General features: G+C 37.3%; 1 protein-coding gene across 1 annotated transcript in view; it reads left to right on the top strand.

Annotated features, from left to right (window-relative positions):
• Window positions 1–15,945, top strand: part of LRRC36 (leucine rich repeat containing 36) — a 42,619-nt gene that overhangs the window by 24,825 nt on the left and 1,849 nt on the right. Inside the window, exons 4-10 of the mRNA XM_018062145.1 lie at window positions 111–162; window positions 3,004–3,444; window positions 6,468–6,757; window positions 9,877–10,042; window positions 11,314–11,459; window positions 12,239–12,362; window positions 14,852–14,966. Coding sequence (XP_017917634.1) covers window positions 111–162; window positions 3,004–3,444; window positions 6,468–6,757; window positions 9,877–10,042; window positions 11,314–11,459; window positions 12,239–12,362; window positions 14,852–14,966 — 1,334 coding nt within the window. The remainder of the gene's footprint in view (window positions 1–110; window positions 163–3,003; window positions 3,445–6,467; window positions 6,758–9,876; window positions 10,043–11,313; window positions 11,460–12,238; window positions 12,363–14,851; window positions 14,967–15,945) is intronic.

Raw genomic sequence — 15,945 nt, forward strand, 5'->3', positions numbered from 1 at the left:
ATGGACCTGCTTACTAACAGGGAAGTATTCTGAACCCTACCCCCTCTCTGTTCAAGTTAAACTCATGTCTGAATGCCCACTGACGCTCTTCTAAAAACCTTTCTTTTTAGATGCAGGAAGTGGCAAGAAGGGAGATGCCAAGTGAGAATACCCAGGAAGATGGTAAATATTTTGCTTACAGTATTTTTCTCCATGCTAGTCAGAGAAATCTAGATATGATGGGATTTGAGAGAAGATGGAGGGAGATGTCTCCCTCCGGGGGTGCTACACAGTGAATTCTTTTCTGCTTTCATAAAGGGTTGCCCTGGATGCTTAGTGACGTCTGAGGTTTTTCTAGTTGAGGAGAGTATAGTCTGACTTCCTTTATTCTTGACTTTTTGTATTGGCTAACTATTACTTGTTTCTTTTACCTTTCTTGCCTTCTTTTGGATTTATTATGTTTTTAATCACCAATTTTTTCTTTCTGCTAATTTATAAGTTATACACTCTTTATGTACTTCTGATATTATTATGCCCCAAATTATAATATGAGTCCTTAACTTGTTCAACTTCAAAGTTAATCAACACCTTAACACTTCTCTTGGAAAATTCAAAAAGCTTAAAGTACTTTATTCCTTTTAATCCCTTCTGATTAATGTATAGTTATTATGGATTTTAATTATATTTTTAAAAACTCACTAGATACTATTTTTATAAAGTCAGTGTTTATTTAAGCTTATCCATATATTTACTACTTTGTTTTGCTCCTTATTTCTTCTTTTTTTAATCCTAGACTTCCCTTCTGAGATAATTTTCCTGTAGTTCATAGTACATCTTTTAGAATTTTCTTTAGTGTATGTCTACTGGTAATGAATTCTTTGTTTTTGATTGTCTGAAAATGCCCCTATCTCACTATCATTCTTAAAGGGTATTTTGGTTGGGTATAAATTTCTATGTTGGCAGTTATTTCTTTCAAAATAGTGAAGGTATTCCATTGTAGTCTGTCTTTAATGGTTGCTTTTGAGAAGTTAGCTAGAAATTTGTCACTTCTGCAAGGATAATGTTTTCTTCTTCTGGTTGCTTTTAAGATTTTCCGATTGTGTTTGATGTTTTTGTGATTTCACTATGATGTGTGAATTTCTTTTTATTTATCTTGTTTGGTATTTATTGCACTTGAATTGGTACATTCTGTCTCATTATTTCTGCAGAGTGCTTCAAAAATAATGTGTCCTGTTTTTTCTTTCTTGTCCCTCTATAACTCTTGATTAAGTAAATATATGTCAGAGACTTTTACATTGTCCTTTTTGCCTCTTATTCTTCATGTAATTCATCTTTTTTTTTTTTAATCTACATTCTGGATAATTCCTTCTGACCCATACTTTAAATTCATTCTTTTCAGCTGTGTCTAATCTGCTGTTAAGCTTATTTGCTGGATTCTTAATTTCACTAGTTTTATTTTCAGTTTTATAAATTTGATTTGGTTCTTTTTCAAATCTGCTGGGCCACTTTTTATAAGCAGAAATTTCCCAGATGTTTTATATCTTTAAACATAGTAAAAATAGCCATTGTATAGGCTGCATCTATTCCAATTTTTGTGTGCCTGTGTTGTCTGTTTCTTCCTACTCATTCTCGCTTATTTCCTTTTTTGTTTCCTTTGGCTACTTGCTGGATATTGTATTTTTAAAACTATTTGTAGGAATGGTTTAAAGTCTTACGTGAAGGTATCTTTTCCCGATCAGACTTTCATTTGCTTTTACCAGTTGGCTAGGGGACTATCAATCTGGGATCATCTTAATCCATGCTCAAAACTTGAGGTTCCCTGGATCACCCAGATAATACAAACCTGGATTACCACTGTACAATGGCTAGTTTATTTCCAGTTTACCTTTATTCTGAAAATTGTTTCCTGCTTAGGTTCCCATCTTAATGTTGGGCGGGTGGTTAGGGGGTGGTTTCTCATACTCTTTACCTTGGATGGCTCCTGGACTATGATTTTATACCTTTTATCCTAAATCTCCTTAGAGAAAAAATGACTTTAAGTGCTAGACTCATCTATAAGAGTTCTTGCTGTTTTCTAGATTTTGGCCTAGAAGTTTCTCTTTAACTTGTTAGCTCTTTAATGCTTTTAAGGATATATATATCATCCCACTTTTTAGATATCTTCAACAGGAGGGATAGTCTGAATTATCTAATCTCATTACTTGTTATTAGATTCTTTTTCTTACATAAAAATATTATTCTTTAACATGTCTTACACTATATGGACTGGCGCTTAGTAAAAACGTTGATATTCTTGAAGATTCTATAGAGATAGAAAGTTCCACTGTTCTGAGTTAATGTGACTAACTCAGGAAGGCCTTCAAACATATGAATATCTGAAAACCCCAAAGAACACAGAGACTTCTCTCTTTGTCTGATGCTTTAGTTGCCCCACTCTGAGGCTTTTGAGAGATTCTGATACAGCTGACTGAGAGAAATGTTTTGGAATTGGTTTAGGGGTTTTCATAGGTTTTGCATCTCCTGTCATTTAATTGGTTTATGATAGTGGTTCCCAATGTGTGAACCTATATCCTCTGGGTGGAGATTTGGAGTGGGAATGGGTTTAGCTTTATTGTGAGGATTATGTGAAATCAGAGACCTACCAATTGTTGTCCATAGACTGAATACATAAGATCACAACTTTTGTTATGTGGGGGGGTGCACCAAAATAGTGGAAGTGTAAATACAGAAAACTCTGACACTACAGTTTTCGAAGGAAATTCCTAGGGAATTAGGTTGACGTAAAATTTATCTTCAGAATGCTATAGTCTTTACTGTTTACACAATGCCCAGCATGTTTTGTTGTTCTTCCATATAGAAATCCCTCCATAATTTTATGCTACCACTTATAAAAATTATAAACCATCTCTTCCTGAGAACTGGTTTTTTTTTTTTTTTGGTAGACAAGAGTTTATCTAGTGAACAAGGCTACCCTAAAAATTCTCATTGTCTTTTCCCCCCCCCCCCCCGTTTGGTGATGGTTAGAAATCAGACGCTACTCACCTCATCAGTTGACAATTCGATCCCCAGAGAAGATGGCTAAAGAAGGGTACCGAATATCTTTTTTGGACAACAAGTCTTCAGGTTCTTCTCCAGAAAAGGACTTGATACCAAAACCTGATACTTATCAGCTTACCCATGATGCTTCATTGGGTAAACGCCTGGATGTGGGTGATTCTAGCCAGATTCATCCCTATCAGTTACCTTCAGATGTTGGTCTAGAAAATTATGATAGTCATTATTCTCAAAATCTGTCCCTTCACGGAAGTATTGGTAAAAGGCCTCAGAGAAACAAGAACTACCGAGAATATAGCACAAAGCCTTCAAATAACATGAAAGCCACCACATCCCATTCCTGTGGAGACTTACTGACTTCTCTGTCAAACCCTGACTCCAGCACCGGAAGGCTTTTGAAGCTTAGTTCAGGTAATAGCTTCCTATCAGTTTGTAGGCCTCTTTTCTTTAATAGATGTGAAGATTGAGGTTTAACTGGATCTTTTGGAATAAATATTTCTTACATTGGTGAATTCCTTGTCAGTCCAATGGTTAGGATTCTGCACTTTCACTGCTGAGGGTGTGGGCTCCGTTCCTGGCCGGGGAACTAAAATATCCTGCAAGCTGCATGATGCAGCCAAAAGTAAATAAATAAATCATGACCAGTAGTCAGAGCCTCAAGGAATCTACAGGGTATGAGTTTAACATGATAGATATATTATAGAAAATTCTTATAAATGCAAATTTGATAACTATATGTTATTTCAGTTAAATAGCACCTGGGATATATTTCTAGTAACATTTAGTCTTTTCTGGTCTCAATCACTTCTATTGAGAGTTACTTTTTCAGAAAAAGCTAGTTTTAGGAAAGTAAGTGTTGGGAGACCACTCTTTAGGTATGTATTAATTCAACAAAATGTATTAAATACCTACTATATGCCAGATGCTATTCTAGCTCTATAGATAACATATCAAACAAAAGTGAAATTCCATGTGTATTTTTGCATTAATAAAAAAGGTCCCTACTTTCATGGAAATTCTATTCTAAAGAGTTAAGACAGATGATAAATAAATTATAAATATAGAAGTCAGTTTATGATAAGTGTTGTGAAGAAAAATAACATAAGGGTATTAGAGAATGGCTTCCCAGGTGGCTCCAGCAGTAAAGAACCCGCCTGCCAATGTAGAAGACATAAGAGATGTGGGTTTGATCCCTGGGTCAGGAAGATTCCGTGGAGGAGGGCATGGCAACCCACTCCAGTATTCTTACCTGGAGAATCCCATGGACAAAGGAGCTTGGTGGGCTATAGTCCATAAGGTCATAAAGAGTTGGACACGACTGAAGCAACCTAGCATGCACACATGCACATAGCACTTAGAGAGTATATGAAGGAGGTAAAGCTTTAGATGAAATGGTCAGGGAAAGCTTCTCAAATGAGAAGTAAAAGTACAGACTTAAATAAAATACATGTGAGTCATGTCGATAACTTGTGGGGGGAGAAATTTTAGACAGTGAAAATAGTAAGTGCAAAGTTTCTGAAACTGGAACATGCTTGGCACGTTCAAGGAACAATGAGGAAGTGAGGTAGATGAGATGTATAGATAAAGTCAGATAATCCGGCATTTATTCTGGGTCAGATCAGGAGCTGTTGGAGAGTTTGTAGTAGAGAAGTGACATCTAACTTAAAAATTACTCTTGCTACTTAGTTGAGAATACACAATGAGGGGTAAGGATAGAAGTTTCTAAAATTCTAAAAGTAGATCAGAATCTGGATAAGAGATGATGGTAACATGAACTAGAGAGAAAGCAGTATAGGTGGTGAGAAATGGATTTTGAATATGTTCCAAAGATAACACTCCATGATTTGCTGCTGGGTTGAGGATGAAGTATGAGAGAAAGCAAGTCAAGTGTAACTCTCAGGTTTCAAGTCTGAATAAATGGAAGGATGGAGTTACCATTTACTCAGATGGAAAAGAGTGGGAGGAACAGGTTTTAGGATAGATACCAAGAATTGGTCTTAGACATGTTGAGTTTGAGGTGCCTATTAAAACTTCTCAGAGATGCCAATTTGATAATTAGATGTATTAGTCTGGAGTTCAGGGAAGAAGGTGGGAATTAAAAGTGTGTGGATGGCATTAAAACAGGCTGGATATAATCTCCCCAAGAGGGTAAATATAGATAGAAAAGATATCTGAGGACTAACTTGAGTCCTCCAACAGTTAGAAATCTCACTGATGAAGAGAAACCATCATGGAGAGCAAGAAAGTGGCAGCCACTAAGTAAGAGAAAAGAAAAAAGCCAAAGAGGGAGTGGCAACCAGGAGGCCACATGAAAAATGTGTTTCAGGAAGGAGATAGTGATAAATACAGTGTCAGATGTTTTTAATAGATGCCTTTAACATTTCTGGGACCGAGAAATGATCATGGTATTGGCAATGCATTGGTGGTGATGGTTTGGTCACTTAAGTCGTGTCAGACTCTTGCGATCCCATGGCCCCTGCCAGATTCCTTGGTTCATGGGATTTCACAGGCAAGAATACTGGAGTAGGTTGTCATTTCCTTCTCCAGGGGATCTTCCTAACCCAGGGATTGAACCCACGTAGTGAGCAGTTTCAGGAGATGCGTGATTAACAAAAGCCTTGTTGAGGTGAATTAAAGAATCATAGGAGAAGCAATAGAATTGCCAAATATATACAACACCTTCAAGGAGTTTTGCAGTGAAGGGGAGCAAAGATGTGGAAATGTAGCTGGAAGAGGGGATGGGATCAAAGAGAACATGGTGGAAATGACCCAGTAGAGGGAAAATTGTTGATGCAGGAGAGAAAAGGGACAATTACAAACAACAACAACAACAAAATAGCGGAGTGGTCTAGAGGAGATGGAATCTAGTCTACCAGTGGAGAGTTGGATTGAAACACAGACAGTTCATCTATTACAATAAGAAGGAAGGCAGATAATTTATAGACCCAAATACAGGTGGAACTGGTAGATTTAGTGGTGAGATCACATAAATGTTTTCTTTGATTGCCTCTGATTTGCTCAGAGAAATAAAGCACCTGAGAGTGAGGAGGGAGGAGAAAGTGTTGGAAGTTTGAGGAGAAGAGATGTGAAATAGTGATCTCAAAGAATAGGAGAGTAAATTGATTAGGGTAATGTATTAAAATAGCTGGGCCCAGTTAAGATAATGGTTATGAATTTAAAGTGAAGATGGTGGAAAGAGATGCATATTGTTCTCTAGTCACTTCCCACTGCTCTGTAGATTTGGATTATGTGCACCGAGTATTTAACCAGATTTGGGGCTTTGTCAGGTGGATGGGGAGGGAGAATATAGACAGTTGAGAGTATATACTAGGGAGAGGCCATTGTGACCCTTGAACTTCAGACAGGTTAAGGAAGGAAGGGAGACTTGAGAGAGTTGAAGAGCAGATTCATCTCCTGGCCTGTTTCCTTCACAGATCTGTATGCTGCAACCCATTTCAACAGTGACCCTGCTCTGGTGGTGAATGTAGAGCAACAGTTAGCCACCAGCCTCAGTGATTTAACACAAGCACATGGTTCTTTCCCAAACAACTCCATCCTGGGAGACTCTCTGAGGACACTGCTATTGCCTACTGGGACATCAGAAAACAGAGAGAATTTGACCAAGAGGTCATTAAGCCCATCAAGAAGAGGATTCAGACGGAAGGAAAATATCCTTGCCACCCTGAATACAAAACATGGTTTCAGAGATGCTACAGGCAGTGAGGCAAGTGTTGGCTTGTTTGTGCTTGTACAAAAACACATCAGGTCCAAGATTAGAATGGGGTTCTGTTTTGGTGGTGGTAGTTTCAATCAAGAGTGATAGAAATTCAAAGGGATTTTCAGAGGTCAGTGGGTAATACTGCCAGGCCAAAGGCTGTGATTCTTTTGCCTTTGGGAAAGTCAGTCCCCTTCTGCTGCATTTCTGTCACAGGAAGAATGGTCCCTAATCTACTTCCAGAGCATAAACACGGGGGGAAGTACTTTGATAATAAGTGGACAGAGTTTATGATAGGAAAGAATACACAAGTTGCCAGGGGCTCAGGGTTGGTTGAAGAATGATCTCTGTTTCATTGTTGCTTATAATCTTACCATGTTTACACATTTGCTTTGGCTACAAATGACTAACTTGCTAGGGACCTTTCTTCTGAAAGCATTGCTTTCCTGTCCAAAAACTAAAATTATTCCAGTTTTTCCCCAGAATGAATTAGATTAAGATGATGAATTAAATAATCCAAAGGATTTTTACCTGACAGTTGGCTCAGGGAGTAAACAAATCAAAAAACATTCCCACACATATTATTTAATTCATTTTATAAAATTGTAGTACGATAGTTAGTGTTGTTCTTACTCACTAACTAAGTTTTGTCACTGCCTTTGTATACATCCCTCCATGGAGAATGCCGTCTTCTCTCCTCTCATCTATCTGAATATTAATTTTTCTCTAGGCTTTAATTCCATCATGAAGCCTTCTCATTAGTTAAAGGAACTATAGCTCTCAGGACATTCTCTTCCCTTGAACCCATAGTCTTAGTCATACAAATCATTTGTCATTTAATGACTTACTACCTTGTGAAAAAGCAGGTTATTTGGTCAAAAACAACTATTTCTAGTCACTTTAGTTTCAGTTGCTGGAAATCTTTTTGCACATCGACATGGGCTTATAAAGGGATTTTGTTGTTTGGTTGGTTGGCTTTTTTTAGCTTTTAAATACTTTCTATTCAGTTTTCAAAACTTTGGAATTGGTTATAATTTTTGTGTACCAAAGGGGGCAGTCTTGTAATACTTTTTTGACTTTTTGGTCCTTTTTTGTTTTCCATCTTCAGTCACTGATGCCTATTGTTCTAGAAAAGAGCACTAGTGTTAATGTATTTAGGGTAAAGCCATAGCAACATTTAGGATATTTGGGTGCTATATTAATAAGATATGTTCTAGGAAATTTTCTCACCTCTATTTCATGTTATATTGTTAAAACAGTAATTAAAATCTCAATCTCAACAGTAATTAAAATCTCAACTTTTCTGGACTGTCTTAAAAATTCCCATTTCTTTTTTCCTGTTAGATACTGTATTTCTTTATATGAAAAGTTATAAAAGAGCTGCTTGAATATAACTATAAAAGAAATACACTGTTTAGTTTTTAGAAAGGTATAAATCAGAAGAGCATTTAAAAGTTGTTTAAAAAATAACCCCATATAAAAAACCACAAAATTAAATCAAATATAAATTCTTGATGAGAAAATTTATTTTTAACCAACTGACTTTAGAATCACAAATTATAAAAATTAAATTTAAAAATCATAAGGCATAATTTGCTGAAAATTAAAAGTAACAGAATTATTCCAAAGTTCATAAAAAAATTATCCCCCACTCTCACCACATTATGAAAAGTGAAAGAAAATACATAAGGCATATGTGTGTTTCTAAGTTGCTTCATGATGTACACACAGTATTACCAATACATGAAAAACCAATGACATTTTGGTTGGATTTTGAGATGAACATTTCAATATCCATTTTTCACAAGATCCTCTAAAGTGGCTTGTAGTGTAACCAGTCTTTCTATGACTTTCCTTCCTAATCAGATTAATTTCTTAAGGACTTCATCTTTTACTTCATATGTTCACAGACCTTATATAGAACTCTCAATGCACATGATCAGTGTTTTGCACAGATCTGTTTAATAAATGTTTATCCCATTTATAATGCTTTTCCTTATTAATCATAGCCCACATGTGTGACTCAAGTCATAAATATCACTGTCTGGTGTTCTGTTTCATGGTTGTCAGATATGACAGCATTAGCTAGTTAATCATTTATGTATTTTTAATATCAAAAGAGCCAAAGATTGAGAAATAATTTGGCTGTTTTTAATATGTAACAGCTTTCTTGAAGTCCCTTGAGAACTCACAGAAAAGATTGATCTGTCCAGTAAAATTCACAATTTTTTTTTAATTTTTGAAAATTTTTTTTTAATTTTTGAAAGACCTGGCTGCACTAGGTCTTTGGTGCTGCTCATGAGCTTTCTCTAGTTGTAGTGTTTGGGCTTCTCATTGCAATGGCTTCTCTTGTTGCAGAGCACAGGCTCTAGGGCACGCTGGCTCAGTAGTTGTGGTACATGGGCTTAGTTGCCCTGTGGCATGTGGGATCTTCCTGGACCAGTGATTGAACCTATGTCTCCTGCATTGGCAGTGGATTCTTAACCACTGGACTACCAGGGAAGTCCCCAATTGTTTTTTAATTCATTCAGACATGACTAAATATATTGACACATACATCATTTTTGAATGAATTAAAAACTATTGGAAGTTTCGCTGGAGAGAGAGCTCTACCTATGCATCTATATACATAAGATTTTTACTGAATAAAAAGTATCTTTAGTACTGGGTCCAACAATAGCATTTAACATAACACTTAAAATGTTATAGGACAGTTATGTTTATATATATTAATATACTAAATATAAGCTTATGAGTTATAACTTTTATTGAATTACTCCCCATTTTATGATAATATAATACCTTAAAAATGTTCTACAGTTTAATTTTCCATATTCATAACATAATATGTTAAGCCATAGACATAGGTGTTAAAGTATTTTTTGTACTTTTCTGAAAATCTCTATAGAAAATTATGATAGAAGATATTGTTTGCTTTGAAGTTATCCTTGTATATATTATTGTATCTGTTTTAGACATAAATAATATTCTACTCAAATCTGAACTGAAAGATGAAGTCAACTTTCTCTTTTGCTTAATGTTAACCCTTTAAATGTCTGGGTTTTTACTTCCCTTATTGTGTAAGAATGACAAATGGTTGGGTGTTGTTTTTTTTTTTTTTTCTTGAGCCTCTCTCTAGTGACCTGGGCAGTTTGCATGGTTTGCCAGGAAACCACAGTCCCCCAGTCTCTGCCAGAACCTCTCATGTGGCCACTGTCCTCAGACAGCTCCTGGAGCTTGTGGATAAGCACTGGAATGGCTCCGGCTCCCTCCTCCTGAACAAGAAGTTTCTCGGTAAAGTGAATTCATTCTCAGTTCCCAGAGAAGGGGCTCAGCCTTGCTTCTGCTCTGTTTCTGCTCTACATTCTGATAAAAGCCGCTCAGCCCCCTTTACTTGCAGGGAAAATTGTTCTCATGAACACTTACCAAAATTTGTCAGCCGCACAATGATAGACAAATCTGCATTTTTCTTATAATCATCTTCCCTGTTTTTCCTTTTTTGGTTGCACCGTGCAGCTTGCCATCTCTATGCAGGCTGTTAGTTCCCTGACCAGGGATTGAACCTGGGCCCACGGCAGTGAAAACACCAAATCCTAACTGCTCTACTGCCAGGGAATTCCATTCTCTATATTTTCATAAGCACTCTTCCCTCCTGTACCAGTTGTCTTGTTTTCCTGTAACTTTTTTTTTTTTTTTTGGTAGTCTTTAAGTGATGATATATAAAATAAAGCATGGTCATGTTAATGATTACAAAAGGATTTTATGATCCTTGGGGAAAATGCCAATAATAAATAAATAGAAACTGAGTTTGATCACCAGAGGTCTGAGATGCCTATGGAAATGTTATGATTTGGACTAAATGACCTGGACTCTTTTTCAGGACTTTGTTTTTAGGAACTTAGGGAAAAACAGTTTTGCAAATATTGTCCCTATGTGTCTTTTTGTTGCTTAATAGTAGTGGTAAGATTTTAAGTAAAAACTAGGAACTTTAAGGGCTTCCCTGTTGGCTCAGGAAGTAAAAAATCCTCCTGCAATGCAGGAGACCCGGGTTTGATCCCTGGGTCAGGAAGATCCTCTGGAGAAAGACATGGTAACCCACTCCAGTATTCTTGCCTGGAGAATTCCTTGGACAGAAGAGCCTTGAGGGCTGTCCATGGGGTCATAAAAGAGTCAGACATAACTTTAAAGTTGTTTAGGCTTAGCTTTTTTGTTGTTTTTTAATATCTAAAGTGACATACAGAAGAAAAAGTCTTAGCCCAGTTACTTTCCTTCCCACATTGATCCTTTGCTCTTGTTTTGTAGGAAATTATCCCCAGGAGCCATTCATCAGTGATTAGAGAATAGCACAGAGCATGCACTCATGAGAGTCTGCTGTTGTTTCTCCATAGATGTGGGATATAGCTTTTTTGTCTCCATCATGAAACATCTCTTACAGTTACTAAATTCTTGTAAAAAGGAGACATTAGATTACCCTATTTGTCCAACAGAGCTGGTAGTTATTGACTAGGAATTCTCTGCTTTAGCTTTTAAGACTGGCCCGTGTGCCCAACCTGAATTTTTGGCAGGTCCTGCCCGAGATCTGCTTCTGACCTTGGTAGTCCCTGCTCCTTCTCAGCAGTGGTGTCGCTCACATCCGGAAGATACATCAAAAGCCTTCCACAGGAGGGAGATGGAACTGAAGGAGACAGGGCAGCTGGTCCCTAATGACATGGTATGCTGCTCTCATCTTCTTTTCCTACTCTTCCTTTACTAGAAAAGGACGAGGCAGCAAGGCTAGAACAGCTCTGTGCCATAAAGATCATCATCACCTGAACACCTAGATGCTTATGAACTGAAATATAGAAAAGTCAGTCTGTGCAAATTAGGAACACAAAACTTGCAGGGACAGCTTGGATGTTCTTTGGGGTTGACTCCCTAATCCAAAAATTCTAAGGAAAGGCTTGAAATGGAAAAGAAAAAAAAAGGCCCTAGAGTGAAAACATTTAGGATTGTGTTCTTGAAGGTTATGATTTGATTCAGATGAGGGAAGTTAAATGTCTCTGGGACTGTCTTTCCTCCATTCTGATGGAGAGCCGTAAACCAGGGGCCACTCCTAGAGCGTTAGGCTTCAGGTGCTGGGAGGGAAAGAAGGGATTCATTTTCTTAGACTACCCCCCCTAACCTTTTCTTAACGTTAGAGGATTTTCAGACATCAAGTTTATTTTCTAGAAACTTTAAATAGGTGACTCATAATGCTGGCCACTTGTCAAAACAACCACTTGTTTTGTTAATAGTAGCGGATAATTCACATGTGGTAAAAATGCGTGTGGTAAGTTTCTTTGCTGCACTTGAGCTATGTTTACCAATGAATTAAAATTCTAGTGAGAAAGAAAGAGGCTGACCTCCATTCAGTTTATCACTAAAAAGAGCAAAGATTCTTTCAATCTTCTAAAAACACTTCCCAGAATTTCAGATTCTTAATGTGTTTGTATTTTGTTTTCTAATCTAAAGGAAAGTTTGAAGCAAAAACTAGTCAGAGTGCTGGAGGAAAACCTCATTTTGTCAGAAAAAATCCAGCGTTTGGAGGAAGGTGCTACCACTTCAATTGTCAGTGGGCACCCGTCCCACACTTATGGTAAGTTCAGGAAAGCAATGTATGGTGCATCTCAAGACATTTTGTTTATAGATAACCCATTTAATAAGCTTCAACATCCAGAGCTCACATGGCTTCCTAAATGGAAACAATCATTTTGCCTCAGAGTTGTAATGCAGGTGACTTGAGTTACCAGAGTAAGAGAGTTTACTCTTTTATCAGTGTAAAGCATTTACAAATGTTATTATTGTCATTATTTTTTGAGAATGACACTTGTTGTTTTTTTCTGATTATAGCAGAAGATCATGTTCCTTACAGAAAGTTTGAAAAATATAAGGAAAATAAAATCGCATTACCCAGAAATAACTACCATTAGTGTTTTGGGTGTATTTTCTTTCACCTATATCTCTATACATATATTTTAAAGTCAGAACTGAAATTTGTGTTTTGATTTTTCAAAATGAGTTTACATAAAACAAAATGCACACATTCTAAGTTTGAGTTTCTCAAAATGTATACTCATTTAATTCCATCCAATCAAAATACAGAACGCTTCCCTACTCTAAAAAGTTCAACTCTGGTGCATTTAGGTTCCCCTACCATCGACCCTCAGCAATCTGATTTCTATAAGCTAATGTTATTAATTTAATAGCCTAGGCATTTCCTCTAATATCACATGACTATACTATATTTATCTATTTAGTCCTCTGTATAGTTGTTTTTAATGTTAGTTATTATAAATAAAGCTGTCATTATTTATATTATAAATGATTCAAAGAATTTCCAAATATTCAAAGACTTGAAATAGAAGAAAAGACCCTAGAGTGAAAACGCTTCTCTAAGATCGTCTTCTCTTCTGGTGGAGCTGAGAGACCTAATATTTATGCTGTGATAAATAATGCAGCTATTAATATCTGTGTGTATAAATCGTTGTGTACATTTTTGACCAGTTTTCCTAGGAGACATTCCTTGAAGTAGAATTAGTGGGTCCAAGGATGTGGACGTTTTTGAGGTTTTTGTTACACATTACCAAATCATTCCTAAAAAGGTAGTTTCAGTTTATACGCACATCAGCAGCAAGTATGTGTTTGAATGCCTTTTCATTTCATCCTTGCTAACAATTGGTATTGTATATTTTTCTTCATTATGACAAGTGAAAAGTAATATCCTATTGAATTTGTGATTTGTTCTACTTTATTCTTAGTATAGTTTAGGTAGATAAAATTCTACCCTTGATTTTAAACTTCTAGTTCTGCACACTGAAACAAACATTATGGGTATTTGGATATTTGTATGAGAAATTTGATTTGGAAATCAGCATTGAATTTCCAGAGTTGAATCTCATCTATCTAATGTTTATAAGCCTGAATAATCAAGACATCAGTCTCCACTTACCTATACCGAAAATAAATAGGTGTTTATTCACTAGATACTTATTTTCAACCAGCTGTGAGGCCCAGTACTCTCTTTGGATTACTGGTGATAAATACAGCTGTTGCAGCCCTGATTTCTACCTTCCAGAATCTTGCTACTCAAAATGTGAACCAGAGATCAGCAACATTAGCATCACCTGGGGATTTGTTATGTATATAGAATACTTGGCCTCACCTCAGACCTACTGATGGAGAAGGCAATAGCACCCCACTCCAGTACTCTTGCCTGGAAAATCCCATGGACGGAGGAGCCTGGTAGGCTGCAGTCCATGGGGTTGCTAAGAGTCGGACACGACTGAGCGACTTCGCTTTGACTTTTCACTTTCATGCATTGGAGAAGGAAATGGCAACCCACTCCAGTATTCTTGCCTAGAGAATCCCAGGGATGAGGGAGCCTGGTGGGCTGCTGTCTATGGGGTTGCACAGAGTTGGACATGACTGAAGCGATTTAGCAGCAGACCTACTGAATCAGAATCTGTTTTTTAATAAGATTCCCCAGGCAATTTGTAAGCATATTAAAGTTTAAGTACTATTCTAGAAGACTGACTTGCTTAAGATCCAGAGTTCTTGTGCTTTCATTACCTTATTATTGCAAGCCTTGATAACATATTTGGAAAGCTAAATATGAATGCCTTGGTGACAAATTCAGTTTCTGCAAGTGCTCGTTGAGCTGTTATCTTGTGCCCAACACAGTTCTAGGTGTTTTCACATATTCCATACAGAGTGAGGGACATACATTCATGAATTAAAATGCAGAAAACAGGGAGACCTGATATTTATTGACTGCCTATGCCTATAACTGCAGGTATCTCACTGACTCCTCATAACAGTGCTGCAGGGCAGGGTTGTGAAATTCACAAAAATGAACTAACATGTACAAGATCAAGTGGTTGAATTTTAATTCAGATATGTCTTCTGCTAAACTGTATATTCTTGTCACTATATCTGCTGTTTTCAAGAGAAGGAATGGTGAATGTAGTGTAGAGGTGGGTGCAGTGGGGCCTCCAATTCTTCAAGGTGCCCACCTGTTCACTCAAGCTCTGCTCAAAGACTAACCACTTGGAATCCTCTCACCCCTATATACTGTAACCTTTGTAGATGATCTTCTGCGCAAAAACCAACAGCTGAACATGCAGGTGTCTTGCCTGAACCAGGAGCTTGCCCAGCTGAAAAAGCTAGAGGAGACCGTGACTCTTCTCCACGAAAGTCAAAGGTAGGATTGGATCCATCTAGCTGGCTTCTGGAAGCAGATATTTACTTTCCTTTATCTCCTTTGTTTTACTTGGCAAGTTAATATCTATATACTTTTCAAATTAACTATATTCTGCATGTAAACAACCTGTATCCAAGCCAGTTAGCTCAGGGGTCAAAATACTGCTTTCTAGAACATACCAGGGACTAAATATCTTTGCTGGCACTGGTGGGTTACAACACCTCAATGATAAGTAGTTTCTCACTGGATCCAACAGGACCCTTGTTTGGGTCAGCTAGCTTTCCTCAGTCACAATATACCCCTAAAATCAGCCATCTTGCTCTTCTAAAAAATGTCTACCTACTCTTGAACATAGAAGAGAGGTCAAGCACTCTCAGAATGATAGGGAAAGAATCCAATGTATGTGTTCCTTTCAGAGGAGTTCAGTAACATGAGACTCTTCAAAGAAAGAACAGTTTCCCCAGGCTACAGGCTAGATAAATCAGAAGAGGCCTCAAGACTATTGGTATATTTAGACAAGCCCTTGAAAGTTTGATTTGCCATACACCTTTGCTAGGACCATCAGTGAAGCTTAAATAGAAGAACTCTACTCCCCAAGCCTTCAGTCCCTAACTGCACTTCCTAATTTTTGTTAGAATAGCTAAATATAAGGAGGATTCGACCCAGATCCATTCTGGCTGACTTTTTTAAAAACTTTTTTTCTAATTATTGCAAATATTTACAAAAGTGTGTGTGTGTGTGTGTGTGTGTGTGTGTGTGTGTGTGTGTGTGTGTGTGTGTGTGTGTGTGTGTGTGTGTGTGTGTGTGTGTGTGTGTGTGTGTGTGTGTGTGTGTGTGTGTGTGTGTGTGTGTGTGTGTGTGTGTGTGTGTGTGTGTGTGTGTGTGTGTGTGTGTGTGTGTGTGTGTGTGTGTGTGTGTGTGTGTGTGTGTGTGTGTGTGTGTGTGTGTGTGTGTGTGTGTGTGTGTGTGTGTGTGTGTG

This window comes from Capra hircus, chromosome 18 (assembly GCF_001704415.2).
Source record: "Capra hircus breed San Clemente chromosome 18, ASM170441v1, whole genome shotgun sequence".
NCBI classification, from domain to species: domain Eukaryota; kingdom Metazoa; phylum Chordata; class Mammalia; order Artiodactyla; family Bovidae; genus Capra; species Capra hircus.